This window comes from Meriones unguiculatus, chromosome 17 (assembly GCF_030254825.1).
Source record: "Meriones unguiculatus strain TT.TT164.6M chromosome 17, Bangor_MerUng_6.1, whole genome shotgun sequence".
Classification (NCBI taxonomy): Eukaryota; Metazoa; Chordata; class Mammalia; order Rodentia; family Muridae; genus Meriones; species Meriones unguiculatus.
This window is the reverse complement of record NC_083364.1, coordinates 35,545,890-35,573,776: the sequence shown is the minus strand read 5'-3', so window position 1 is coordinate 35,573,776 and position 27,887 is coordinate 35,545,890. Positions and strand designations below refer to the sequence as shown.

At 53.3% G+C, this 27,887-nt stretch overlaps 1 protein-coding gene across 1 annotated transcript; it reads right to left on the bottom strand.

The window, feature by feature from the left end:
* Nucleotides 1-728: 728 nt before the first annotated feature.
* Meltf (melanotransferrin) lies at nt 729-27,887 on the bottom strand. The gene is made up of 16 exons (XM_021645138.2): nt 27,729-27,887; nt 26,463-26,617; nt 24,812-24,911; nt 22,759-22,941; nt 21,747-21,903; nt 20,620-20,687; nt 14,501-14,688; nt 13,802-13,982; nt 13,067-13,218; nt 11,283-11,379; nt 10,355-10,549; nt 9,633-9,789; nt 9,481-9,548; nt 8,582-8,769; nt 6,641-6,839; nt 729-6,114 (listed from the first exon to the last, which is right to left on the bottom strand). Exons 1-16 carry the CDS (start codon nt 27,775-27,777, stop codon nt 6,035-6,037), a joined length of 2,217 nt encoding a protein of 738 aa, XP_021500813.1. The 5' UTR covers nt 27,778-27,887; the 3' UTR covers nt 729-6,034.

The following is a 27,887-nucleotide window of genomic DNA, read 5'->3' as shown; positions in this document are numbered from 1 at the left end:
CCAAGGTCATGTGGCCAATGGCACAGCTGCACGCACATCTGGGCTGACTGGCTCCAGGACTGGCTCCTTCGGCAGAGGCAAGGTGCCTGTGCTTGTGACAGTGGAAGGCTTTGCTGTCATTACTGTTACCATCTGCTTGTCCATTCCAGAATGAAAAGGATTTTATTTATTTATTCATTCCTTCACTGCAGAGCTGGAGTTGGAGCCCAGGGCCTCGCTCATACCACTGAACTACATCCTCAGCAATTTTACTTTAGACATTTTGCAATTCAGAATGTAGAGTTTCCAGAAACTAAAAATAAAGTTTAAAGAAAGTAAAACTTACCCTAAATCCCACCAACTGAGGAGAGTCACTGTTAACAGTTTGGTGAACAGACTTCCAGACGGCGCCACGTGTGAGTGTGGGGACTTATGGTAATGGAACCACATACTGTTTCATAACCTGCTCTTTTTACTCAACAATATGTCGCAGGGATCTTCCCACCTCAGGGAAGGCGGCCCCACCCTTTACATAACGGCTGTAGCCTGTCCACAGCAAACGGAAGTACCACGGATGCGCTGAGAGGTTTCCAGAATTTTGCTCTTCCTAAGATTATATGGTGAACGAACGTTAGACCGCTATCACGGTCATGAACCCAGTTACTGTGTAAAAATATACTTTAGCACGCTCATGCTAAATAAATAAATAAATACATTATTTCTATTTAATTCAATTTATTTGTGTGTGTGTACATGAGTACATGAGTGCAGGTGTCCACAGAGGCCAGATCTGGGCACTGGATTCCTCTGGATCTGGAGTTACAGGCAGTCGTGAGCCACCTGACATGGGTGCTGGGAACTGAACTCTGGTCCTTTGCAGCAAGAGCTCTTAACTGCTGAGATACTGAGCCATCGATCCAGCCCATAGTTCCAGGGCCCTGATGGGAAAAATCTTACAATGATTGTATTGTATAAGTTTCCTAGGGCACCCCTGAGGATGCTATCTTAACTAGGGTTCTATTGCTATGAAGAGACACCATGACCATGGTAGCACTTATACAAATATTTAATTGGGGCTGGCTTATAGTTCAGAGGTTTAGTCTGTTATCGTCATGGTGGGAAGCACTGAAGCATGCCTGCGCATTTGGTGTGGAGAAGAACTGAGAGTTCTACATCTTAATCTGTAGGCAGCAGAAGGAGACGGTGTGCCACACTGGGCATAGCTTGAGCAGAGGAGGCCTCAAAGGCCGCCCCCACAGTGACACACTTCCTCCACCAAGGCCACACCCACTCCACAAGGCCACGCCCTGTGGCCAAGCATTCAAACCTGTGAGTCTATGGGGGCCATGCCTATTCAGACCACCACAGAGGGTAGAGTCCCGGGCTGACGGAAACCAGGCTGGTCACAGAAACGTTTTTCTGAGCCACCAGTCAGCAGGTGACAGTCCCATAGAAGGCATTTGACAAGCCCTTTCTGTTTCTTCTTCTTGGGGCCAGGGAGCCTCCTCCCCACTATAGAACTGCAGGTACCTTCAGGACTCACCCAGGTAAGGCTGGAGCATGAAGGAGTTTGGGGCTGTCTGCCTCCCTTTCCCACCCTAGACGTCTGCTCACAATCTCCCCATTTTCTTTCTTCCCTCAAGCTTTTTATTTCTAGGGAGGAGGACTCTGCCCCCACAGAACCTGGACATAAGTTAGGGTACATATCACTGGCCTTGGCTGTCTTGGGTGGCCTGGGGTCACCAATGCAAAGGCTTTTCTCCAGCATAGTCACAGGCCCCACCCTGCTTGGGGCAGTAAAGCACCCTAAAATCCTAATAGCTAGCTAAAGGGGTGCAGAGAGGGAAACAGAGTTTTGACCCAGGCTATCTTCAGTGAGATAAAGTCTTCTATATATGACAGGGAAGTGGTACCCATGGACCCTCAACAATATGGTTGCAGAACAAGGCTAGCATACTAACACCAGCTGACATGCCAGCATGGAAGGGGACATTCTGTCCCTTAGCGGAAGGGCTACAGGCGGCCCAGGAGAGAGAATCAGTCTCCTCCAAGAAAGAGCTCTCAGAAGCTGTCCAGCCTCAAGTGGTCAGCCCAGGATACATGTCCATAGGGATGACAATGAATGGACTCCACAGATTACATGCACATGTGTGCATATATAAGCATATGCGTAACAATGATCATCAAAGCACAGATGAGGAATTTGGGAGGCAGAGGGCTTGTGGGAGGTGGGAGCAGGGATGGTTTAGATGCGGTGCTCATGTATGATAGTCTCAGGAAATAAAATTATTGAACGACAACTAAAACTTTCCTTAAGCTCACATCCTGTGACCTCCACTCAGTTTTCATTGGCTTGAACTCAGTTGTCCGGTCAGCCCTAGGGTGTGTTTGGCTAAGACTGAGTACTGAGAACAGAACCTAGAGCAGACATTCTCAACCTTCCTAGTGCCGTGACCCTTTAATACAGTTCCTTATGTTGTGGTGACCCCCCTAACCATAAAATTATTTTTGTTGCTACTTATAACTGTAATTTTGTTACTGTCGTGAATCATAATGTCAATATTTTTGGAGACAGAGGTTTGTCTAAGGGTCTGAGATCCACAGGTGGAGAAATACTGACTTAGGGCCTCATGTATGCTAGACAAGTGCCCTACAACTGAGCTCTATCCTCAGCCCTGACCATTCCTAACTGAATTCTGTTTCTAGATCAGGGAATGAACTCAGGGCCTTGTGCATCTAAGTGAGGGTTCTATCCAAAAGTTACACACACTCTTTAGCTCTTTTTCCTTTTACATTTTAAACCAGGGTCTTGTTAAATTGTACAGACTGGCCTTGAACCTAATCTACAACAAAGGCAGGCCTTGAACTTTCAAGCTTCCCACACCACCCTTGTGAGTAAATGGGCTTTACAGGCTTGTGTCAGCAGGCCTGACCAAGTGGATATTTTAGCTGGGTATATGGCCACCCTGGACATAATCAGCATCTGCTAGAAGGAAGATGAGAGAAGGAATCAGGTGGTCAGGGAAGTTGGCAGATGAGGTTGCTTGGATTGGAGTCTTGGCTAAGAACACTCTGCTCAGCAAGCCACTGGCCTTTTTCTCCTCTTTGACCCCATGTCTCAATGGTGGGCACAGCAGGGAATATCAGGTTTGAGCTGTAGGTTTCTGGGGACTTTGGAAGCTAAGGAGAAGGAGGGGTGCTCTGACCTTTGGCTTCTCTTCTTCCTATAGGCTCTGCTCAGAACTGTGTGGGCTGGAGGGAGGAGACGGTGGCTGGCTGGAGAGGGGTGGCTCTATGCTGTTCCTTTCTTGCAGCTAGCCTGTTGGAGTCCACAGCTATGGGATGGCATCTTCCAGCACATCTCCTCCCCCTACGTGGACATTGCAGAAGCCACAGGTCTTTCTCAGGTAGGACTCAGCTTCCTACAGGAGGGCCTTTGACGCCTCCCCCCACTTCCCGACCGAAGCCCTGGACCTTGCTGGGACAGTTACCAGCTAAATGGCCTCGATGATGAATGTAAACTCATGTTGCCTCTAGCCATGTTCTTCAGAGTCAGGAAGATTGCTCTACAGTGTCAGTATCAGCTGGGGATTTGCCAGAAACACAACTTCTCAAATACAGATTCTCAGATCTGTGGGACACAGACAGGGTGCAGTGGCTTGTTTCTGACAAGGCCTCCAGGTTATGCTACTGACAGGCTCCAGAGTGTAAGAGCCCCTGATGTGCAAGGGCTCCTAGATGGAAAACACCTGCTGTGCTTGGAGCAGCTACCCCAAAGGCTGCTGGGAAAGAAGAAATGAGGGAGACTCTGTTCCTCTGTCCTGCAGTTCAGGCTGCCATCAACTCTGTGAAGACTGACTTTTCCTGGCCTTGGTTGTTTTGAGACAGAGTCTGGCAGTATTACCTCTGCCTCAGCCTCTTGCTGAGGGGAATTCAGTAAAGGGCCATAGCAGTGAGAGAGAAAGAAGCTGGAAGGCCGATCTGTTCAGTCAGAACAATGGGCACTTCCGGCCCTCTTCAAGGACGGTGGGCCTCTCCCCGCCCCAATGAGTTAACAGCAAGAGAAAAGGTGTGGGCAGCTTATTCTGGGGACCCAGGGCAGGGGCAGCCGGTATATTCTCATCCTCCTCTGCATCCAGTCCCCAGAGAAGCGGACACCCAAGAGGCTGAGGGGGTGGTGGCAGCTGCCATGAGCCAGGGCTGGGGATAGCTGAGGCATGGCGGGGGCCGGAGAACCGGTCCAGATGGGGAAGCAAACGGAGGGTGAGAGGGCTGGAGCGCAGAGCGGTCTCAGCCAACGGGGCTCGAAATGAAATTTGCCATCTTGGGTGAGGCAGGGCAGTGGCCTGAAGCAGGTAGGTTTCTGAGCAACGAAGAAAACGAGTCGAGTCAGTGGCAGACAGTCCCCAACACAATCCACGCCTCTGCACCCGCAGGGGTGTTCGGCTTTATTTAAAAAGAAACCAATGTCTTTCTTTAGCACTGACACAGCAGTGGCCCCTGGCAATCAGACGTCATTCACACAACACTCTTGGAAAGTCACACCTGAAAGGCACACGGCCTAAGACATCACACTCAGGGCAGCATGACCGCCCACAGAGAATAGTACACTTCTCACCGGAAAAGTCTTCTTTAAGAAAAATATCAGTGCCCCGGTCGCAGAGGAATGGGCGGACGGCTCTGCCCCAGGGAGCTTGAGGGGCTTGGTCTCCAAAGAGGCATGGTGACCGACAGAGATTCGTCATGATTGTGTGGCTCCGCCTGGGAGGCTGCCAGGGCCTTCCCTACTGCTGAGAGATGTACAGATCTGTCCTGTCGCCCACGGGTGGGGGAGAGTCACCGGGAACCTGGTCTGTCAGCAGCATCCTGAGGGCCCCCACACAGACCAAGACACAAATAGCTCCGGGCCCACGCTGCTTCCAGTGTGCTGACAAGGGGTACTTGCTCCTGTTTCTTCCCTTTCTTTTTTAATTGATTATTTTTAAAGGAACAAAGTTCGGAGTGAAAGCTGGTAGTTTGGGAAAACTTTTTTTCTGGCTCTGGAGAGTACACGGCAAGATGGAGTGCAGACTCTTCCCCAGGTGCTCTGTCAACTCTCACATGCGTGCAGGACGCAGGCGCCCTTCCACAATATGCCACAGGTGCAGGGGTAGGGGAAGAAGACAGGGCTCGTTCCCAATCCGCTGGCTCGTGGCATGTCCTCAGGCCCAGCTCATGCTTCTTTAGATAAGGAGTGGACTTGGCTCACACACAGACAAGGGGTGTGTGTGTGTGTGTGTGTGTGTGTGTAGGGTATAGGGGGGAAGGGGCACAGGGAGGCAGGGAGGAAAATGATGTTGGGACCTAGGCCAAGAGGACAGGACAGGGGATTCTAGGCAGCAGGGTTGGGCAAGTCCTGCAAAAGGAGCTGTTCAGCAGGATAGAATCTGCCTTCTGGCAGAATCTGCTGTCCAGAGGGGTTGGGCTGCTTGATGTCACAGACAACAAGGACAAAGGCTGAGCAGCCTCGGCAACCCTGCTCCTCAGAGGGCGTGGGCCTGAGCCTTGGTGGACAAGTGTCCTCAGAGCCGAGGAGTGGGGCTGCGGGGTGGGAGTGTGACACTGAGGTCCTATGGGTTGGCGGTGGGCTCTGGCCTCGGCATCTCCCTAGGCGCGGAGGCTGGTGGGGGGGGGAAGGACCTCCACGGTTGCCATGGCAACCGGCTTTTTTTTTTTTTTTTCCTTCCCTTCCCCAACCGGCCCAGGAGGTTCCAGGTGGGAGGTGCAGGTTCCCTGCAGGCTCCGGTAGCGTGGGAGGCGTGACTGGGCTGCTCGCCAGTCGCCTCAGGTACTGAGGGCTCCGCCGGCCGGTTGGGAAGACTTAGCCTTAACGTTATCATCCTGATTCCAGAAAGTTCTCCTTGGGTTAGAATCACATATCCGAGGGCCGCGTGTGTGAGTTCTCTCACCTTGCCACTGGCGTCCCGTGCTCCCCGGCAGGGTTAGCCGATTTCTAGGTTTCTCGGGTCGGACTCGGTAGCTCTCGCTGCTCGGGGCGCCTCCTGGGCAGCCACGTTCAGTGAACACGCGGGAGGAGGCCTGCAGCCAGGGCCAGCAGGAGGAGGACCAGCAGGGGGACCCGGTGCACCGCGGCCACTGGCGGGGGAGGGTGGAGGGAGGGTAGGTAGTTAGGGCTGGAAGCACCAGGCCTGTGGGCGGCCGGCTTGGTGCTCACACACAGGCAGCGCTATTTCTGTGCGCTCTGCTACCTCCAGCCTCCTTTCTACCGGAGCGAGCGACGACGATCTTGCCTCTCCCTGGTTCCTTTACATATGTATTCCCTTCCAAATTATACTTGCATGCATATTTATGTCGCTACCTCAGATCCACCGAGGACTATCATTTTCAGCACTTATGTTCATGATCCGGGTCTATCTGGGTGACAAGCCCAGAGCTGCTGCCTCAGTTATCGCCAAGCTTCCCTGTTTGGACCTTCCCCGGGACACTTCATCTTGACAGTATTTGAAACAGGGACTTCTTTCTCTCCCTCATTCAGACCTGGGATACCCCTTCAGCTTTCTCAGAGTTTTGGTTCCCTCCCCACCCCCATGACGCTGGGCTTGTCTCAGGGCTCTTTAAAGAGGGTGTCTCAAGTGCTGGCACACGAGGCCTGCTCCCCTACCTGCTCCTGAACACTGCTGAGACAGCATTCCCTCCAGAGCCGTCACGTAGTCAGGGCCTAGCCAGTCCAGGTATGTGGTTTTCTCCCTAACAGGTACTGCTTGAACAGTAGCATCTTTGAAAATCAGATCTTGGCTGTGGTATTTGGAGGAGTCAAACATTTGGAACCCATTCTTGTTGTGGTCATCTCCAAACAGGTCCTGGAAACACCAAAAGCAGCTGCTATGTCTGGGCTTACAAAACACCGTGGGGGTCCCAAAGAGCAATCATTTCGGGGCACCAAGCCTCCACTTAGCCTCTGTCATGGAATGAGTCTGGGAAAGAGTTGCAGAGAGGCACCATCCAAAGACAGCCAGAAATGTCCTACAGACCAGTTCTTGAAGGCAGCACTGGAGTGGGAGAATTATAGCAAGAAGGACCCAGAAATGAGAGCTGGTGCAGATGCAATGACTAAGCATTTGGCTGGGTCTGCCCAACACTCCTCAATCTTTTTGGCAATGCTTTCTCATTGATTTTATGGGCATCCTTTCCAAGGAGCCAAGACAATCTCAGAGGCCTTCGTTCTGTCACCAATAATAAGACGGGGAGGAGGTGATGATGTCATCACCAAGCCTGTCTGTGTTCCAGGGGTGACCCTGCTACTTCCTTCCCTGATGGGAAACCTTGGACTGAATGTGCTTTGGACAGACCCAAAGAGCTAGAGGAAGAGGAGATATAATACCAGAATACCACCATCACATATTACCACCACAACAGCAGACATACTATCACCAAGCCAGGCGTGGCAGTCTATGCGTGTAATCCCAGGGCTCAGGAAGCTGAGGTAGAAGAACTGAGAGTCTGAGGACAGCTTGGGATACAGATACGGTCTATGCGTGTAATCCCAGGGCTCAGGAAGCTGAGGTAGAAGGATTGAGAGTTTGAGAACAGCTTGGGATACAGATAAGGGTGTGAACAAAGACCATCTGGAAAATATGCACAATGTGTGTCCACTGTTGAGTGAAAATCAAGGGAAAGGGAGAAAGTGGCCACGGCTATCAGCCTTTTTGGAGGGGACCTGTGCTTCTCCTGAAGTCATCAAGCATGTCGGAAAAACGGACACCGACATGACTTCCCCAGTTAACTCCGGAGACCTCGAGGGGCCAGTCAGGGAAGCCACTGGCTTCAAGGGGTTGCTCCTCCTTCGGGAGGACAAACAGGGCATATACAACTCTGAAGCTGAGGAACAGCCCAGTTCCTATAGTTCTGCTAGCCTATAGTTCTGGTGGTCAAAGGAGACTAAGTTCAGCCTAAAAGATGGAGCCAGGAGGAGAGCCGGTGATGTGGGGGCCTGAGAGCCAATGGAGAATGTGTTTCTAAGAGGAGGGGTGTGAGACTCAGGAAAGGGGTGCTGTCTGTGGCCAGTGCTGTGCTGGTGTGAGGTCAGGTGCAATGAGGCCCTTGGATTCAGCAATACGGGGCATGGTGCCCTTGACAAGGGGCCTAAGAAAGGACAGCCTGGAGTGGCACTACCCCCAAGAGAGACCAGGAGAGGAACTGCTGGGCTTAGGGTGGAGACAGTTTAGGAGTTTTGCCCCCAGAGGGAGTGGAGATGCCTTTCCCAGGCAGGCGTGAGGCTCCTTGGCCATACAACAAGAAGCAAGGAAAGGGGTCGTGACTCTCAAGAGATGTGATGCCAGGAGGGTTAGCTTGCTACTTGGAGATGGTGAAGCAGCAGGTTTGTGTGTTGGGAGAGAATGGAAGGAAAATTCATGATTCAGGAGACAGGGATTGTTGTTGGTAGAACGTCACAGGCAGAATGAAAAATCACACAATCGCCCCCTAGCCTCCTCTGTTTCTTATGAATTCTGTTCCAGGTAGGCAGAAGCCTCCTGGGGGGTGGGTGGGGCTTGGATCTCCACAGCCACCAACTCCTCCCTGAAGTCCCTCTAGCTTGGCTCACCTGGGCCTTGTCCAGAAGTCCGTAGACTGTGAAGATGTTGGTATCTGGGTGAACCATGACAGCGTGGGATGGCATCTGTGCCAGGCTGCAGGCTTGGAACTGGCCTATTTCAGCCCTGGCCCCGTTGGGGCACAGCAATTCATAGTCTTGCAACTGGAGGTGAGCAGCCCAGGGCTCAGGATTGTGGCCTGGGGGGACAGCATGGGGTGGGAAGCAGCAGGAGAGAGACTCTGAGACCCTTTGCTGGGAGGGGGTAGTGCTGTCTGGATGGCTTCCCAAGCACCGTGTTCTTGCTGTTATAGGAAGCCAGTGCGTGCTTGCTATGTGACAGGCAGGGTTATGGCCCCTGCCTATAACACAGGGGTGGGGGCAGGGGCGGGGATTATCACCTCTAACTTACAGCATTTTACAGATGACAAAACCAGGACTCTTAAAAAGACCATTTTTGAGACAGGGTCTTGCAATATAGCTAAGCTGGCCTCAAACTGTGATCCTCCTGCCTCAGCCCACAGAGTGCTAGGGTTACGGGAGTGTGCTACCGGGTCAGCTCTGGATATCCTTATGACTTCCCTGTACCGGACACTGCCAGGGCGCTAGTGACCAGTGAGCAGAAGAGAGGGGTCTTGCAACCCCCTAACCCACAAGCCTCAGCCCCCCAGGAATACTGGAAGACTGGTGGAGACGCAGTACCACATCGCAGTGGGATAGGAACTTGAATTCTGGACCCAAATAGGGCATCCCTGAAATCTGTCCTTACCGTTGTAGCTCTTGGGGCCCCATGACTAATGGGGCTAGAGCATTCTAGACTCAGTTTCTCCTGGTTGCTACTCAGTTTCTAAACAGCCAGCAACACCCTGTGCCTGGACTGCTCTGGAGACAGGAAACAGCCCCTCACGTACCATTTGTGTTCTCAAAGACAGTGGTGTGCTTGACGAAGGCAACATCCCCCGCATTCTCCACGAGGCACCTGTCACACGGGAGGCAGGGCGGACGTTAGAAAGGCAGCCGCGCTGTGGGGCCAGGCCAGGAGACCCGCCCCTGCACCAAGTACCTGAAGGCTCCACTGTAGCCGTAGTACCTCTCCTGGCTGCTGCCCACACACTTGTTGTGGCCCTTCTCGTCTCCCACGCAGAGGGCGCACAGAGAGGGAGGGTAGTTCTGAGGGTTGTTCACAGGCACACAGCTGGCATTGAAGAACTGGCTCACCGCTGGGGCGGGACGGAGAGGACGTGACAGGGCAGCGGGGCAACAGGAAGAGGGCCAGGGAGCTGATGGACAGGCCGCAGCCCCACCCCCATCTGCCCACTGGCCTTGGCCTGAACTCCCTCAGGGATGGGGTGAGGGGGTGTCACTATCTCATGATCCCTCTTAGAGCAACCCCCTACTGACAGGAGAGAGAGCTGTGGATTCTGGTGCCCTCTCTGTGCTTCGAAGTAAGAGAGCTACGTTTACAGCCGGGGGAGAGGCCTGTAGCCAGGCCTGGAGCTTGAGGACCTCGCTGTCTTTGGACTGTGTGGCTATGGGGAGAGCTTTGCCCAAGTGTGTGACGGGTAACTAGCCAACATTTCTTACTCTGTCCCCATCTTAGCACTTCCATATTTGGGTACACACGTGCACGCCCTCTTTCCAGTGAGGTCCCCAGATGCTTAGGGACTGCTAGGCACGGTGACGGGTGATGACCCGGGCCCTTTCGCACTGCCACACCCACTTTGTTCGGTGTAAATGCTATTTGGGTCGAGTGGCTGGAACACCTAGACATATCCTGTGACGTACCTGTGAGGACGTCACAGTCCTTGGGCCGGATGAAGCCTCGCTGGATGAGGGAGCCTATGGGCACCTCCCAGCCCGCGGGGCTGCCCAGGCCTGGGTGGCAGGAACGCTTGCCTCGAAGCTCGTCCCAGGTGAAGGAGCGAGAGCTGTCCCGCCTCACCACAGCCACCACAAAGTAGGAGTTGCTCCTGTCGTCCTCTGCAGAGAGATCGACATCTCGATAGGGATCCCTTATCAGAGCTGGGAGCCATGCCTCAGCTGTCCCCTCCTGTTTCTTTGCTCGAGGGCTGTGCTGTCCCGCCTTGGGGTGTCTCAGGCTTGGGCGTGCTCTGGCTGACATCCCAGGGCCTGACTGGAGCACCCTAGAGTCCTCACCTGTGGTCTTCCTCACACCTAGGCGGCATTTCTCTCACTCTATGGGAGAGAAGCAAGCAGGGCCAGGCCTGCAGATATGTTCTCCAACCCCAGAGATTTCTCACAGCCAAGTGGAAGGGACTGAATGTCCCAAAGTCATTCCTTAAGGGCACAAAGGACCAATTCAAACCCAAACCACTGAGAAGGTGTGAATGAACTCACAAGCAGAGGGCTCCACCGTGGCAGGGAGAGGTCAAGGACACCCTTGGAAACTGTGGGGCGGTCTACATGTGTGGCTGGGGTTGGCTGCTAAGAAGGGCTTTCATAGCTGTTCATGGGGAATCTGGGCTCTGCAAAGGCTAGAATACGAACTCCTTGACCCTGTCCTGAAAGTCTGTGGGCTTGCTTTAGAGGTATGCATTGCACGCCTGGGTAATTGAGGGCTGGGGTACGAGGGGCTTGCTTCCTGACAGAAGGCTGGGAGAGAAGGCCCTGGGTAGGGGAGTTGGAAATTCTTAGAGAAAAGGTTTCCGAGTTACAAAAGAACCAGCCAGCAGGCAGGGGCTGGTCCACCCACCGGCATACAGCTCCCCAGCCGCCGGGACCAGGCCGTACACCTTCCCTGCCGTGTAAACGTCCTCGCCTCTCAGGGTCACAGCGTCGATGTGCCCAGCCTGCAGGGAGCAGAGGGGACCCCCAGTATGCTTCTGGATGGCAGGGATCCCCACTTGGGGAAAGGAGGGGCTAGCGAGCTCCGCTATTCTCCCTCTGGGAGTCACCGGTTGGGGGAACCCCGTTCTGCACCTGCTTCGTCCTTCCTGCACTTGTGAAGATGGCAGGCCCAGAGGTTGCCAGTGGCCTGACAGGCGGCAGGCCCCACTCCAGCTCCTCCAGTCTCAGCTTTTTGTCTGCCGAGACTCCACCCCCCGAGACTCCGCCCCCTATCCCTCCTCTGCGTAGCACCGCCCTTGCCCTACTGCTTGATCCAGGGGCTGAGGTCTCCTAGAGGCCTGAGGTCACTCAGCGCTCTTCCAGGCATGGACAAAACACAGTTGCAATGGCAAAATGGCCCAGAGACTTAAAAATGACAATTCTAGGGCCTCAGAAGGGTTCTCCTTGCGTGTTAGCACAGGCCCTGTCTGGGAAGGCGGCAGGCAGCCCTTTTCTCCAGTGACCCTCGGCCCTTCCTTCGACCTACATTCCACTTGCTCGTTCTGAAGGCTTTTTGATCCTACCTTAGGTAGCTAGGATCCTAGAAAGGGCTGATGTGGTAATAAAGCCATAGGTACATGACAGACCCCAAGAGAAGGGCCAGGCTGGGGAAAGCGGGGCCCAGCACCCCACACTGTGTAGCCCACAAGTGTGAGGAGGTAGTGGTGGGGGCATCAGGCAGTGGCGTTTGTCCCAACGGGGGCATCTCTAAGGGCTTTCTCCCTACTCAGGGATTCTCACACCTTCGGCGACACCGAGGGCGGTACAGCGCCTGAGCCCTCAGCCCAGGACCCGTCACCGTGGCATTAAGAAAAGGGAAGTGAACGTCCATCTGCCTAGCCAGGGACCCCAGAACAGCTGCTCTCTGGGCCTCGTGCTGGTCTTGAGAGGGTGTCTGGGCAGATTCTGCTCCTCCCAGCACAGGCCTGGGTGCCCCTTCCCCCACCACGCTCCTGAGACAGTTGAGTGGATGTGTCTCCAGCTGGAAAGAAGCTGGCCCTGCCTTTCCCATCTCTTCTGATGGTGGCACCTGGAAGGAGCTACCCAGACACAGGCCAGTGCACCAGGCATCCTCTCTTCCCAGCCTCCCTTTGCCTCAGTGGAAGCAAGGAAGGCAGGAGGACAGGACTGGGTGGGGTCTGAGCAGGGGCTGGAGCTTTCTCTGTGGATTAGTGGGTACCAGTGGACCTGAACGGAACACAGCAAGTGCTTAGGGCAAAGACTAAAACCAAACACAGTAAAACGAAACACCAAGCCTCCTTTCCACCCTGTCTTATACGTAGGATGCATAGTTTTCACACATTCCCATTGGATTCTTATTTTGTGCACTAGATCTCCGAATACAATGACATCTGTTTCTGAGCGTGGGCTGCCATCAGAAGCAGACAGCAAATGGCGGCCTCCCCACCTCACCGTGTGTGGGGTGGGGGTGGGGGGGAAAGAACGAACTGAGGTTCGGAAGGGGGAAGAGAGACTTCCTGGGACCAAAGGTCTATTCCCAGCCAGCTGTGTTCTTCCCTCCCCTCTCCCTTTGTGAGGTTGCCATAGGACCCCTCTCTCCGCCTTGCCACACAGGGGTGAGAGACAGGACTATGTGGGGTCCTGCAGCTGCCCCTCCCTAGCCCTCCTCCCCCCCCCCCCCCCGCACACCTGGATTAGCTCCATGCATTGCTCAGGGGACTCGGCCGACACACACTGGATCTCCGGCTTGAGTCTCTGCCGGCTGAAGGCCACGGCCATGTCTCCACACTTCTGGATCTCGGGTGTCGACAGCACGCACCAGCGCAGGTAGTGGGGCAGCCCTGTCGGGGTTCACACTGGGGCTGGTACTTGAGCAGGAAGCCTTTCAGGTCAGAGCTCGGGGGATTCTGGGGCTCGCTATCGTTAGCCATGTGACCGGGATGCGTTATTTACCCGCTTCTTCAAATGGAAAGCTGTGAGCTGCGCCGGGCAGACCGGATGCTGTGTGCTGAACTAGGTCTGGCGGGCTACATCCCTGGCTACAGGGGGGAGATTTATAGGGATGAAGGCTGAAGGCAGGGCGCCTACTTAGAGGCTACTGCAATAATCTGGGCAAGAGAGGACTCCTGAACCCATGAGACGAAGAGAGAGGAGTGGGAGATTGTGGAAAGCGTTAGCAGGACTCCATAGTTCTAAAACAGGCTCCGATGACCCAGGTCCCAGACCCTGGAGGGCTCCACAGGCTACACAGCTATAGGATTGCTTCCTCCCCAAACTTCCAAGCAACTGAACATTGACAGGTTCCCACCGGGAGCCATGGGCGCAGGGTAAATGTCCTGCCCTAGCAGCCTCTCATAGAGAACCCTGCCATCGTTCCGTTCAGGCAGGGATTCAGCTGGCAAGGGCAGGGACAGGAGGACTCACGGTTGGGGTCACACAGCAGACCCTTCATGGCACGCAGGTATTCCCGGCCCAGCCAGGCCTCGTAGTTCTGCGTGGCGATGGGCACGAGCTCCAAGGTGGAGTCTTTGAACAGCAAGTTCTTCTGGCCGTAGGCCTGGGAGCTGAACATCTGGAAGCTGCTGTCCTCGTGGTTGAAGAGAAGCTGCGTGTGGAGAGTGAAAATGGTGGCGGGGGCGCCGCGCCCACATCCTCTCCTCCCAACCTTGGCCACCTGGACCTCCTTCCTGCCACCTCAGGCCAGGTGCCCACTCTGTCGGTTTTCCACAGGGCCTTTTCTGAGGCTCTGCTCCCTCCAGACCCCCCCCCCCACTTCTGCCTCATCAGGCCCCACATTTGACCACAGGGCTTGTGGCCCAGGGTTAGATGGTCATGAATACAAGTGATTGTTGGGAGGTGCTTGAGACTGCAGTGTCAGCAAGACATCAGTCGCCACGGTTAGCCGATGGCACAGTTGCCATCTTATTTGCCCATAGGTTGTGCTTTTGATCTTCAGCGGCACATGTAGAAAGGGCTTCCACTGAGGGGTGCCATGTCCTGGCTATTTCCCCTCCCCGCCAGCAGCAAAGTGCTGGCCCCGTCTGGATCTGCCCTACGTGGCGTCCTTCTGAGCCCCCACCCTAAGGGCCCGGTGCTACCCAGGAGCAGGGCACCCCACCTCACCTGGCCTTCATTGAGCAGCCGGAATACGAGGCCCCCATCCATGTCATCCCTGACCATCACGGCATGAGCAGGCACCTGGGCCAGGTGGCACCGTCTCCACTCGGTGACCTCAGCCCGGCTGCCATCTCTGCACAGTAGCTGGAAGTCCTGAGACATCAGCTCCTTGCCCCAGGAGGGCAGGGTTTTCCCTGGAAGGTGGGAACAGGGAGTCAGCTCCTGTGCTCTAGACGGCGGGGAGGGCGGGGGTGGGGTAGGAGAGGGGTCTGGAGGAGGCTGGGTGTTGTGGTGGCGGGAACTGGGCACTCATGATGGAAGCTCTTCAAGTGTACACAACTCCTTTTGTGTATACTTTCTACCTCTCACCGGATTTCCGTTAAGAAGATGGGACTGAGGTAGTTCGCCACGATATGGCTGCTTACAGAAGATAAGAGTAAGAAACTAGGGTTGCTTAGGATGAGAGGGCTAAGGGTATTGAAGTAGGCAGGGGTGGGGGCAGGGGGCAGGGGGCAGGGAGCAAGGTGCAGGTGCAGGGTGAAAGGGCAGGATGCAGGGACAGGAGGCAGGGGCCAGGGAGCAGGGGCAGGAGTAGGAGCAAGAGGCACAGTGAATCAATCACCTCTGACGGAATCACCTTAGAGCTGTGGCCCAGAGGGAGAAGGGGAATCCTTTTCCCAAAGCTCCAAATGTTTGGTTTATCTTCCCCAACCCCTTGTGTTCTTTTTCCTAACTCACTTTCTATCTCTTTTTTTTTTCTAACCCTTTGAACATGACTAAGTACATAGTTAATTTTGCATACTACTGTTTCGCATAACTCGGTATTTTCCACACTGTTTTCATAAGGTTCATGTTCCTTTTGTTTGCTTATATTTTACTTATATTTTTGTTTGCAGATATTTTTGCCTGTGTCTGTGTGAGTGTACGCTCCATGTGTGTAGGTGCCTGTGGAGGCCAGCAGAGGGCATCAGGTTGCTTGGAACTGAAGTTACAGAAGGTGCTGGGACCTGAACTCAGGTCCTTTGGAAGAGCAGCAAGTGCTCAACAGCTGATCCATCTCTCTGTTCCCAATTTCATACATTTATTAACATAAAAAACATTATTTATCTGAGATTGGCAATTAATACCAAATAGGAGTATTATGAAGAGTCATATTGAGGACTTGAATCAAATTACAGGGGTCCTATCTAGTAGACCTCTAAATCAGTGGTTCTCAACCTCCCCAATGCTGCAACCCTTTAATTCAGTTTCTCATGCTGTGGTGACCCACAACAAGCTATTTTTGTTGCTACTTCATAACTATAATTTTTGCTTCTGTTATGAATCTTAATGTGAATCTCTGTGTTTTCCAGTGGGCTTAGGCAATGTGGTGGTTTGAATGGGTATGGCCCCCACAGACTTGTGTGTTTGAATGCTTGGCTCATAGGAAGCAGCACTGTTAGGAGGAGTGGCCTTGTGGGAGGAAGTGTGTCACTGTGGGGGCGGGGCTTTGAGGTTTCACATAAGCTCAAGCTTTGCCCAGTGTGGAAGACAGTCTCCTTCTGTTGCCTGTGGATCTCTCGGGGCTGGAGAGATGGCTCAGTGGTTGAGAGCACTGTCTGCTCTTCCAAAGGGCCTGAGTTCAATTTCCAGCACCCACATGGCAGCTCACAACTGTCTGTACTGCCAATTCCAAGGGATCTGACACCTTCACAGTAGTGCACATAAAATTAAAATAAAATTTAAAAAATGTAGAACTCTCATTCCTTCAACACCATGATGATAATGAACTAATAAATGAACTAAACCTATGAAAATGTAGGCCAGCCCCAATTAAATGTGTGTGTGTGTTTAATGAGTCTCTTCACAGCAATAGAAATCCTAAGACAGATGACCTCTGTGAAAGGGTTGTTAGACCCACAGGTTGAGAACTGTCCCTGTAAAACAAAGGGATTCTGCTAGGAAGTAGGAAGGGAAAGGTAAGCTGTGGTCATGAAAGAAAAATCTCACTCCACACTTAGCAAAACAGCAAACCCTCAAGCTGCAGGCGCACCCAACAAGGCCATTTCCTCTCACCACACAGGCACTTCTATCAGCCTCACTGGCACACAGCACTTCTCACCATCCCAGCCTCTCTCCACTTTAAGCTGCTGAAAGCCTTTTAGTATCATTTGCTTAAGAGCCAAGCACACCCTTTAGGCCTCTGCTTACCATCTTTATTCCTCAGCTCCCAGGGACAGAGTCCTGTTTCCTTACTGTACCAGTACTTTTATATAAAGATGTTTCCTTTTTTTTCTTGCCCTCTTTCTTTCTTTCTTTCTTTCTTTCTTTCTTTCTTTCTTTCTTTCTTCCTTCCTTCCTTCCTTCCTTCCTTCCTTCCTTTCTTCTCTCTCTCTCTCTCTCTCTCTTTCTCTCTCTCTCTCTCTCTCTCTCGTTTGTGTGTGTGTTTTTAAGACATGGTCTTTATTTGTAGCCCTGTAGTCCTGGCTATCCTGGAATTTGCTATGTAGACCAAACTGGCCTTGAACTCACACATATCCACCCTGCTTCTCTTTCTCCAGTGCTGGGATTAAAGATGTGTTCATGATACCTGGTTCATAAAGATGTGTCACAAAAAATTACTTCTTCAGAAACCCTTACGTTGGGACTAGTGAGATGACTCAGAGGTTAAGAGCACTGGCTGCTATTCCAGTGGACCTGGGGTCAATTCCCAGCACCCACAAGGTAGCTCACAGCTGTCTGTAGCTCCAGTTCTAGGGAGTCTCAGATGACACCTTCATACAGGCACACATGCAGGCAAAACACCAGTGCATGTGAAATAAAAAATTATTCAAAAAAAAAAAAAAAGAATCCCTTAGGTTACTCCTCTAAAAAGAAAAACAAAACAACAGCAAACCTAACAAGCCGGGCCTGCAAAGGTGGCTCAGTGGTTAGGAGCACTGGCTGCTCTTCCACAGAACCCGGGTTTGATTCCAAGCACCCACATGGTGGCTCACAACTGGAACTTCAGCTCTAAGGACTCTGATGAGCTCTCCTGGCGAATGACGCAGGGACATACATTCAAGCCAAACACCCATGTATATATAAAATTAAAAAAAAAAATTAAGCGCTGATTCAAACATCCTTATTATTTTGCCCTCCTTCCAAATTCACCTTGGGGACTAATATTGTCCTGTTCTAAAGACAGTTCTTTGTGCCCTGGCCTCTTCTGGATGGCTTGTTGTCCATCATTTAATCTGGTTTATGTCTGTCTTCATGTAGCTTAGACGTCATGATGGATACACTGACCTAAGCCACAATGATTGTCATAAAAGGACAAGTATTTAAGCCACCCCCAGAAGCCATAGGCTAGCAAATGAACACACTCTTGCCAGGGCGGGGCTGCCTTCCTATGTGCTGCTTGCCAGAGAGACCCATGAGGCTCCCCAAACAGAACAGGTTATTGCTCTCATGCTGTTGGTTGCCCACCAGAAGCAGACGGTAGGATCCTATTGGCGAAGCCTCCTGCTTTGGTTGCGGGACATAGAGAAATCGGACTGCAACTGAGTTGGAAGCTTCCTGCCTGCGGGGTAGCTTTCATCGTACTGGGAGATACCGCACAGGCTTCTGGGTAAGAACTATCACGGACATTCTTACCCAGCTTTAGACCCTGCATACAGCACTCCTGACTTGCCAGGTAAGATGTTCCCGTGGGTACATCTGTGGCATGACTGCTAGCGGGGTAGAAAAGCCAACCACTTTCTGCTTGGAGTTGAGGCCCACACCACACGAGGTGGGAATTCATGTCTCAGCCGTAAACCAAGGCAAAAGCCTCTGCTCTGGGAGGCCATAGGTCCTAGCAGAGAAGGTACTACTGTTTTGCTAAATGGACGTAATGTGCCTGTTGAACGGCTTCCAAATATTCATCTGTACCCAATAGATTAGAGTGCTGTTTCAGTGTGGTCAGAGAAGCTCCTATGCTGTGGCCAGCATCAGTCAGAACCGGCCTAAGAGCCGAGAATGAATGACTGCTGAGTGCTTAGGCATAAACAGGGCATCTAAATCATTCTCTCCACCATTCAGGAAACATAGAAGATGAGGGACAGAAGGGATTTAAGAAGCAGAAGAGGTGGAGTGCCGTGGAATGCTGTCTTCCTGGCATGATGTGACTGCCTGCATAAGACCTTTACAAGATTGAGACCAGGCACACGTCTTTAATCCCAGTGCTTGAGAGGCAGAGGCAGGCAGATCTCTGAGTTCGAGGCCAGCCTGGTCTACAGAGTGAGTCCCAGCACAGCCAGGAAAAAAAACAAAAACAAAAACCCAAACCAAAAAACAACCACCAAACAAACAAAAATCTCAAATACAACAACAAAAAACAGAGTGGGAGAAGTTCTCAAGATTCCAGTCCTCCCTGGTTCTATAAACAGTTATGATTCCTGAGGAGGAAATAGTTTTTTTTTTCAGTTGTGTAGCTACAATAAAGTTGCCCATGCTCTTGTAAATAACACCTCATCTAGGCTCCTATGAGTACCCATAATTGAATTCACTGTTTAAAAACTACAACCAAGGAGGTAGTGAACTATTGGCAATATAGTCCATACAAAAGGGCAGAGAAATGTCTCAGATCTCATGTTGGGAAAGAGCTCATCCACTGTAGGGTACCCATTAGAACCACTGTAAAACTGTACAATGTTGACTGAAAAAAAAAAACAAAACAAGGGAGAATATAAATTTTATATCTATAGATCTATCTCTCATATGTATGGGTGTTTTGCATGCATGTGTATATACCATGTGTGTGCCTGATGCCCTTGAAGGGCAAAAAAAGGGTGTCATATCCCTTGGAATTGGGGTTACAGACAAATGTGAGCCAATATGTGGGTCCTGGGAGTTGAACCCAGATTCTCTGGAAGAGCAGTGATCTCTACAGTCCCTAGCGCTCTCTCTCTCTCTTTCTCTCTCTCTCTCTCTGTATGTGTATTATTTATTTATTTATTTATTTATTTGAGACATGGTCTCACTGTGTAGCCTTGGTTGGCCTGGAACTTGCCATTTAGACCAGGGTGGACCCGAATTCCTGGGCAATGGGATTAAAGGCATGCACCACCATGCCAGGCTTGGTATTGTTTTTTTTTTCTTAATGCACAAACACTAGACAGTTACCGAGTGCTGGACAATGTTTACATTATTAAACATGGTATGTGTTTTAATTTTTAAGAGGGGTCAATTATTTAAAACAAGAGGAGAAGGAAGAGCTGTGGCGGCAGCTGGGCGGACACACATGCCTACAGTCCCAGCACTTGGGAGACGAAAGCCTAGTCCGACACTTTCATTTATTTCACTTTTGCTTAACTCCGCTTGGAGTCTATCTGCAGAATAGCTCATTTTTGTAGGATTGTCCTGTCCTAAAGACAGTTCTTTTAAAGACCACTCCCCAAACCTAAACAACAGTAAAAACAAGAAACACAACCCAAAACAAAGACGGAAAGTCTTACACATCCTGCAAGGATCGGATGTGGTGCAAGTGGGTGAGGAGGGTAGGACCCAAACAGAGGTTTGCCCCAGTCCACAGTCTGTGGTTCTTCAAAAAAAAAAAAAAAAAAAAAAAAGCTAAATCTAAATCTTGTTTGTTGCATGTAATTTCTACTTCAGTTTCCTCTTCAGGCAAATCCAAAACTAAGGGACTAAGGGACAGTTCCCGCCATGCCTATAATCCTAGCGCTTGCTTGCTGTCCTCCTGCCTTAGCCACCCAAATGCTGAGATTATAGGCACGTGCCACTGCATCTGGCTAAAATTTCTAGAGCGCAACTACTACAAAATCAGAACAAATTAAACCGACACATCACAGCAACCCGTGTAAAGCAAGACTGTCCAGGGAAAGGCCAGGTCATGGGGGAAATGCTAGGAAGGGACAGGCAGCTTGCAAGTGGACACTGATGGAACCCAGTGCCTTGCCTCCCCTGACCCTGCTTGTGGTACCAAGCAGTTGGAATGCTGCTCGTGACACCTACCCGTTGCCTGGGGGAGCTTGGGTACATAGACTGTGGGACTTAGCCAGCCCCCCCCCCACTCCCCGCCCTGGGGAGACTCGGAACAGCTCTGCACCACTGTGCCTGCAAGCATCTGGGACCAACCTGAGCCGTTCAGCCTCGGCCCCACTCACCGTCCGTGTTCTCCAGAACTGTGCTGTGTTTCACAAAGGCCACGTCACCTGCTCCTTCCGCCAGGCACCTGTGTAGGAAAAGCCACGAACCTGGGTGGGACCCTGCTACGGCCGCTCGGTCCTACCCTCTCTTCCACCCTGGAAGTTTGGCCAGGGCTGCAGCGGGTGACCCTCGGGGCACACTTCTGCAGTTTTGGGGTGCCTGCTCCAGAATGTTAGCTGTGTGGCTTTGCCAAGTTGTGGACCCACCACGTGTCATGGGCCAGGAAGACAGGTGGGGTGGGGCTCTTCTGAGGATGGATTAGGGGTCTCTTACAGCCCGAGAAGGACCTGTGGTGCCTCCCTTGGCCTGCAATCTGAAGCCCAGACACCCAAGGCATTTTGAAGATGACTCTCCTCTGATACAGGAGACTGGACTAGAGAGCCTTTCACGCCATACCCGAATGTCCTAAGTGGAAAGGAAGCTGACTTTCCTATAGTCTCCCAATATGGGAGGCAGGTTGGGAACTACTGAGCCAAGGGGCTTCTTGGGTGCACAGAGCCAGAAAATAAACAGACTGGGCCCTGGACCCAGAACACCGAGTCCTCTGAGGGCATAAGGAGCAGATATCCGGGGACAAGGGGAGGTCGTAAAGACGTGTCCTCCCTCTGTGGTAAAAATTGTTCCCTCTGGCCACCAATAAGCCTCCCACCCTAGGTATGGACACTAAGGACCGATTGCCATAGGGGCTGGGAACTCTCACACATGACATGGGATCAGACATGAGCCCTTGGAATCCCTCTTGGGTCATGGAAGGCTACAGGGCCAATCAGGAGGAGCACAGAGAAAGTGTCCAGTCACTCTCCCGCTCTCTGCTCTCTGCCCTCCCTGATGGCCAGGTCTCAGAATGGAGGACCTGGCAGCAGCCTGAGATGGCTTTTTCCATTCTCTGTGGTCAGAGCCCTCCCTCTTCTAAACACACCAAACATGTTGACTTTGTGAGCAAATTCAGCCGGGCACCTTCCGGTTTCGTGTTTATAAACTAAGGGGGCACAGCTCTACATAATGGGCTCTTTGAGCCCTGCAGCCCTCAGTCAGTTGCCGGCTCCACTTAGCCCCTCCCACCGCACCCCGCCGCACCCCTCACCGGAAGGCTCCGCTGTAGTCATAGTATTTCTCCAGGGGGCTCTTGTCGCACACGTTGTGCCCAGATGAGTCACCACGGCAGAGGCGACAGAGCGACTGGGAGTAGTTGGTCTCTCCTGTTCCAGGGACGCAGCTGCCTCCAAAATAATCGCCGACGGCTGTGGGAGGGAGCACAGAGAGATCACTGACCCCACGGTGGAGTCAGGAGAGGCATCAGCCCACCATCTCCACTTCCCAGCTCACACCGCTGTTCCCAGACCAGGCGCTCTGACCCGGGCGGGACCGGCCTAGCTGTGGCTGGGAAGTGAAACGTTTTTTTGATAAATGTCTTCCAAGGACAACTGAGTGCAAACTGGATTCTGTTCTCACTGTAGTGTTCGTTTTCAAACCAACAGTCTCACCAAAGGGGGGGAAGAAATCAGCGACGAGGCTTGGGTGGCCAAGCCGTCTGACCTATTGACCTGCACGGTTTTTGGTGGGGTCTGTTTTGCATTTATTTATCTTCCTTTCTTCAGCAGTAGGGCTCGGGAAGCACCCCTTGCACAAATATTTGCCCTCCTGATTGGCAGAGCACCCACCCTCGGCCGCCCTGAGAGGCTGTGGCCCCCAAGTCCCTCGGGGGCTTCTATGGGTGAGGTCAGCAGCTTGTCTGGGTCCTGAAAATGCAGTGTCTGATCCGGTAGCGCTCGGGACGCACGTCTAGGCAGAGACCTCCCTCACTAGCCTACACCAGGACGATCTCTTCTTGGTCCTCTTCCTCCAACAGTGGTTGGGTCTTGTGCCTGGCTGTGTGCCATGGGCCACAGTGGACCGGGCAAGCGTGAGTCCTGCAGTAGCCAACCGGCCAGGAACGGAGGCCACTAGGCCTGGCCGGCAGAGCAGAGGGAATGGCAGCCTTGGCTCTCCTGCAGGGGGTTGGAGTTGCAGGATCCCAGGGGGGACGAGAGTGCTACCTGAGCAGACAGAGGAGAGGAACGAAGAGCTGGCCCAGGGCCTTCAAGCTGGGCGCTCACCTTTGAGCACATCGCAGCCCATCACCGAGAGGTGGCCGCTCTCCACCAGGTAGCCGACAGGCACGTTCCAGCCCGCAGTGCGGTTGATGCCCGTGTGGCAGGACCTGACACCCTTCAGGGTGTCGATGGTCACGTTGGAATTCCTTCTGACCACGGCCACGGCATAATAGGAGGTCCCAGTGTCTAGTAGGGGGAGAAGTCAGGAGTGAGGACAGCAAGGGAGGACGCAGGGCAGCGAAGGCTGTGGGAGATGGTATTCAGTGTAAGCTCGCGGGCTTGCGCATGTGCGCGCATGCGTGTTCGTGCATGTACGGATAAAGACATGCATGCGTGCTCGGTTTTCTGTCGCTGAGAACTGGAGGCCATGACCTCCTAGCTCCACAAGATCTGCCCGCACAACACCCTTCCTCCCACTCATTAACTAGACACTCGAAGAGACAGTGATTCATTCAACTGTTCCTATTTTCCTTCTCAAGCCATCTTGCCATAGCTGGGTCTCTATTTGCTCAAGTCAGGGGAGCCTTCAATTCCCAAAGGCTGAAGCACTTAGGAGAACTAGGAGGTTTGCACGAGGGGCACCATAGCTGAGGGAGGAGGCTAAACGCTCCCGGCGGGAGGGAAAACCATGTCAAGGCGCTGCGCCGTGGGGTTGGGGATGGCGGTGGAGAGACACAGGCGTGGCTAGTGATGTGACTCCAAGTCACTCAAGACCCTGAAAAGCTCTGGGGGTGTGGGCTCTGCGGCCTCCCAAGACTCCTCCGGGCCCAGTGTGGAGGAGGCTCATTCAGAAAAGACACAGAACTCACCTACAGAGACTGCAGAGCACAGCAGTCACACCCATCTCTTCCTCCCTGCCGCCCCTCTCTTTGTCTCTCACATACACAGTGGTCACGGGCTGCTCATGACCAGAGCGTGCTTGGGGTTGAGAACATTAAGCAGCTGTTTCCAGCCATCCGGTGCTGCCTCTCTCATGAGTTACTGGAACCATCAAGGCCGCTCCCACCAGGCCCACGTTGGAGCCCTGCCCCACCAGCCTCCCTTTGCCCTCCTTTGTTGGTTTCCTGGCACCTCTATCTCTTGGCTTTTGTTTTCTTCACAGCACGTGCCCTGTGAAGAACTGGGGTTTGGGGTGCATGCTGGCTATCTGACCCTTGCTGTTGAAACAGGGCCTCTTCTCGCCACTGTGTTCCTGATGGGGGTGCAGTGGGTGCTCAGTGGGGTGCTGAGTTAACCAGGGGAAGAACTGTGCTAGGGGCCCGTGAGTCAGGGCCATTGGTGGCCTTCAAGGAACGGCTGTTGGACTATGCCCCATGTCACGAGACTGTCACAAAGTCATTGAGTGGCCAGCCGGAGCGTGAAGAGACTTGCACGAGGCCCCATTTGGGGTTGAGGGGCAAAGCAGAAGGGCAAGGCCTTCGTTAGGCCCTTGGGGGCGAATCAGACCTCTAGTGACACTTCGAAGGCCTTTGCCAAGACAGGAGGGGCCCAGGAGCTCATGAGAGGCTATGACTGCTGTGTTACTGACAGTAGAGCCTGGGCAGTGGGCGAGCTGAGGGAGACACACAGAGCAGGTCCAGATAGAAGTGTCTGGCATGAGAGAGGGGTGAGGAGCCTGCCTCAGCTGCGGCATGTTTCTGGGTCTGCTGGGTTCTGCAGCTCTCAGGCGCCCCCTCCCCCATCCCCAGCCCCATTCCCCACAGCTTCCTCTGACAGGGGCACTCAAGTGTGTGCCTATCTGGGCACCTTGGTCAGGAGGCATTTGCACACCAGGCTCCACCTAGCCCTGCTCCAGGCGGGGTACGCTCCTCAGTAAGGGCCCAGTGGACAAAAGAAGGGAGTGTGCCATCGGGTCACCCAGGAAAAGCATACTCGGTTTCTGTGCCCCATGGTTTCAAGTGAGAACTGGAGAGTTCTCGGAAGGGGTTTCTGCCTGGATCCCCACAAGTGTTCTGAGGAGCTGGTGACAGGGTTGGGGGCTTCAGGGTCACATGGCCAGGCTGGCCAGGTGACCTGTGTGTGGAATACTCGCTTCCCCGCACACCAGGCCCCTTACCTTGGTCATATAGTTCACCCACCACTGGCTTCAAGCCATGCTCCTTCCCTGCCTCATAAATGGCCCCTCCATCCAGGGTGATGGCATCAGCTTCTTGGTCCTGACAAGAGAGCGAGGGTCAGCCATCTCAGCTGTGGGCCATCTCAGCCAGAGCTCAGTGATATCCACAGGCAGCCCAGAGCCCCTCAAGAAGCATGGGAGGTCTACACCGCCTGCCCTCTTCATCTGGCTCAGGAGCCTGGCCTTGGTCCTGCCCTAAGGGTTCCAGGACTTCACTCTTTATCAGGCCAAGAACTCACCTTGCTTTTATCACACTTTAAAAAGTCAGTTATTAATTTTTACAGGATCACCACTGACGTGCATAGTGAAAAACCGGAGACACAAAATGGAGCTGTAGCAGAAAGTGGCTCCGAGACAGTTCACACAGAGGGAAGCCGAGAGGAACTGTTACTCATTATTGCTGCCTTCTGCCCTCACAGAGGGTTGGCCCCACTAGCTGGTTAGTTCCCAGAGGCCTCCTGGGGACCAGCCTGCAATGGAGACCCAGGACCTGTCCTAAGATGACTGCCTTCATCATCACGTCCTGCCTCTGAGAATGGTGAGTGCAAGCTTAATGGGTCTCTTATCACCCAGGCTTGCCTTCCCGTCTCACAGTTTCTCAGGACTCTGGAATGAGGGTTTCTTCTCCAAGAACCTTATTAGTCTCATTCTGGAAAGCTCCATGGCTGTGGGTGACCACTATCAGCCATGAAGTCACTGTGTTGGTTAGGTCCCCCCCCCCGAACTTGACCCAAGCTATAGTCTCTGAGAAGAAGAAACCTCAGCTGAGAAAACGCCATCAGACTAGCCCCGTGCAGCATTTTCTTGATTGATGTGGAATGACCCAGCCCAGTGTGGATGATGTCATCCCCAGGCAAGGGGTCCCGGGTTATATGAGAAGGCAACTGAGCAGGCCAGGAGGAGCAAGTCAGTGAGCAGCATTTCTCTACGGCCTGTGTTTCAGTGCCTGACACCAGGTTTCCGCTTTCAGCTGTTGCTCTGACTTCCTTTCATGGTGGACGGCAAGCCATGCGCTGAAATAAACCCTTTTCCTTCCAAGTTGCTTTTGGTCATGGCGTTTCTCACGGCACTAGAAAACCAAGCTAGGGCTGGAAGGCAGAGGCAGGTGGATCGCTCTCTTTCTCAAGAGAGAAAGAATCTCTCTTGAGTTCAAGGGCAGCCTTATCTACAGAGCGAGTTCTAGGAGAGCCAGGTCTACGTAGAGAAAACCCGTCTCAAACAACAACAGCAGCTCCAAGGAAAAGAAAAGAAAATCAAGCTAGGATAGTCACTATGGCTTGCTCTCTCCCCCAAGAGTGGGGGGCATTGCTGTCCCCATCCCAGCAGCGCCATTGTATCCTGCCAGGGGATTTTCTCCACTTCCTCCTGTCCTCGCTGATGCGCATCTGGACCACAGCCCCTCCTCACCTCCCACTTGGCAGGAGAAAGTCAGGCACTTGGTGCTGGGGAAACTCAGGAGATTGTATTGCTAACCCTGGCAGAGGGACACCGGCCTCTTTCCCAGTGAATGGGGCTGTTGTGTGCGCCTCCTGAGTCAGAGCCCTCTTGTCTGGGCCAGGGGTGGGGAACAAGAAGAAGGGAGAGGCCTCACCTTGATGAGCTGGACGCAGTGGTCAGCTGAGGTGCCCTGGACACAGAGGAGAGAGGGCTGGATGCCGGCTCCCTGGAAGGCCTTGCTCATGTCCTCGCATTTCTGCTGCTCCGGGTCTGAGGTGGTGCACCACCGCACCCCCACTGCACCGAGAACTGTGGGGGAGGACCGTTGACAGCACTTTTTCCTCACTTATCCGGCCCGTGGTGACCCTACCAGCCTGGATGGTCAGTCCCCTGCCTTGCACTCCCACGGAGAGGCAGCGAGACAGAGGCAGGGCAAAGCTGTGCTATGGACCCTAACCAAAGCTCATAGCTGCTTTGCCGATGGGTGGCTCGGAATCTAGCCCACTACAGAGCAAGTGGAAAGTTCCTGGGGTAAGGCTGAGCCTGCGCAATGTCTCCAAGTCTCAACAGGCCCTGTGGCTAACAACCTCCTATTCCCCCTGCCACTCCCCCCTCCAAAAAAGCGTTTACTGGCCCAGGATCCCAACTCAGCTCTGTCCCTACCCTTCTGCATGACTGAGGTGGTAACTGTGGGTGCCCGGCCATCTACAACGGGGTAGCCAGGCCCCTGCCAAGGGAAGGAGCAATAAGAGAGGCTGAGGACTGGGTAGGTGGGTTCAGGTTTCTGCTTCCGTGACTGGTGACGCCGGGAGACTAATTTGCAGGTGGCGTCCCCACCTTCAGTGTTGGAAGCCAACTCATGCGGAGCTGGACACACAGGTCCTCCGTAGGCTTCCTTATGGTGCCCCTTAACCAGACTCCCTCAGAGTCTCAGGGAGCGTCCCAGCAGGGGCCCAGAGACAGGGGTTCTGGAGTTGCTCCGGGTTGGTGACTTTGTAGCCAGGACCCTCTGGAGGCCTAGACATCTGGAAATTGCCTTTGGGGCTGTTCTTTCATCTCCAGCTTGCCCCCCATCTTCACAAGGGTCAATCTGCAGCTGCCCCGCAGTCTGGCGACTACCCGGACATTCTTCTGCCTTCCTCCTCTATGGGGCTCAGAGCCCTCAGCCCTTGTCCCCAGGCTCCTTCCTTCTTCCTCCTCTTTGCCCTCTTTTCTCCCCTCTTGTCATCAGGGCTGCTGCCTCCCCTAAGCTCCCTCCCGCCTCCCACACCAGACAGACCACCTGGGGGCTTTTCTAACATCTGGCATGATTTTTTGAGGCCTGTCTCCAGGCCGCCTCCTCAGCCCTTGGGAGGTGTGGCTGAACCCTGGTGGGTGTGAGTGCCGTTTGACCCCTTCCCTCCCTCAGGGACTCTCTCACCAGTACGCAGGGCCAGGACCAGCCAAAAAGCCACGCTCAGGAGCCTCATGGCAGCCGTTGGGTTGGTTGGGGTCCTGGGTCCGGCCTGGCTTCCTTCTCCCTGGTCGCTCCGGCCCTTCACTATTTGAGTGCAGTCCGGGCAGAGACCACGCCCCTCGA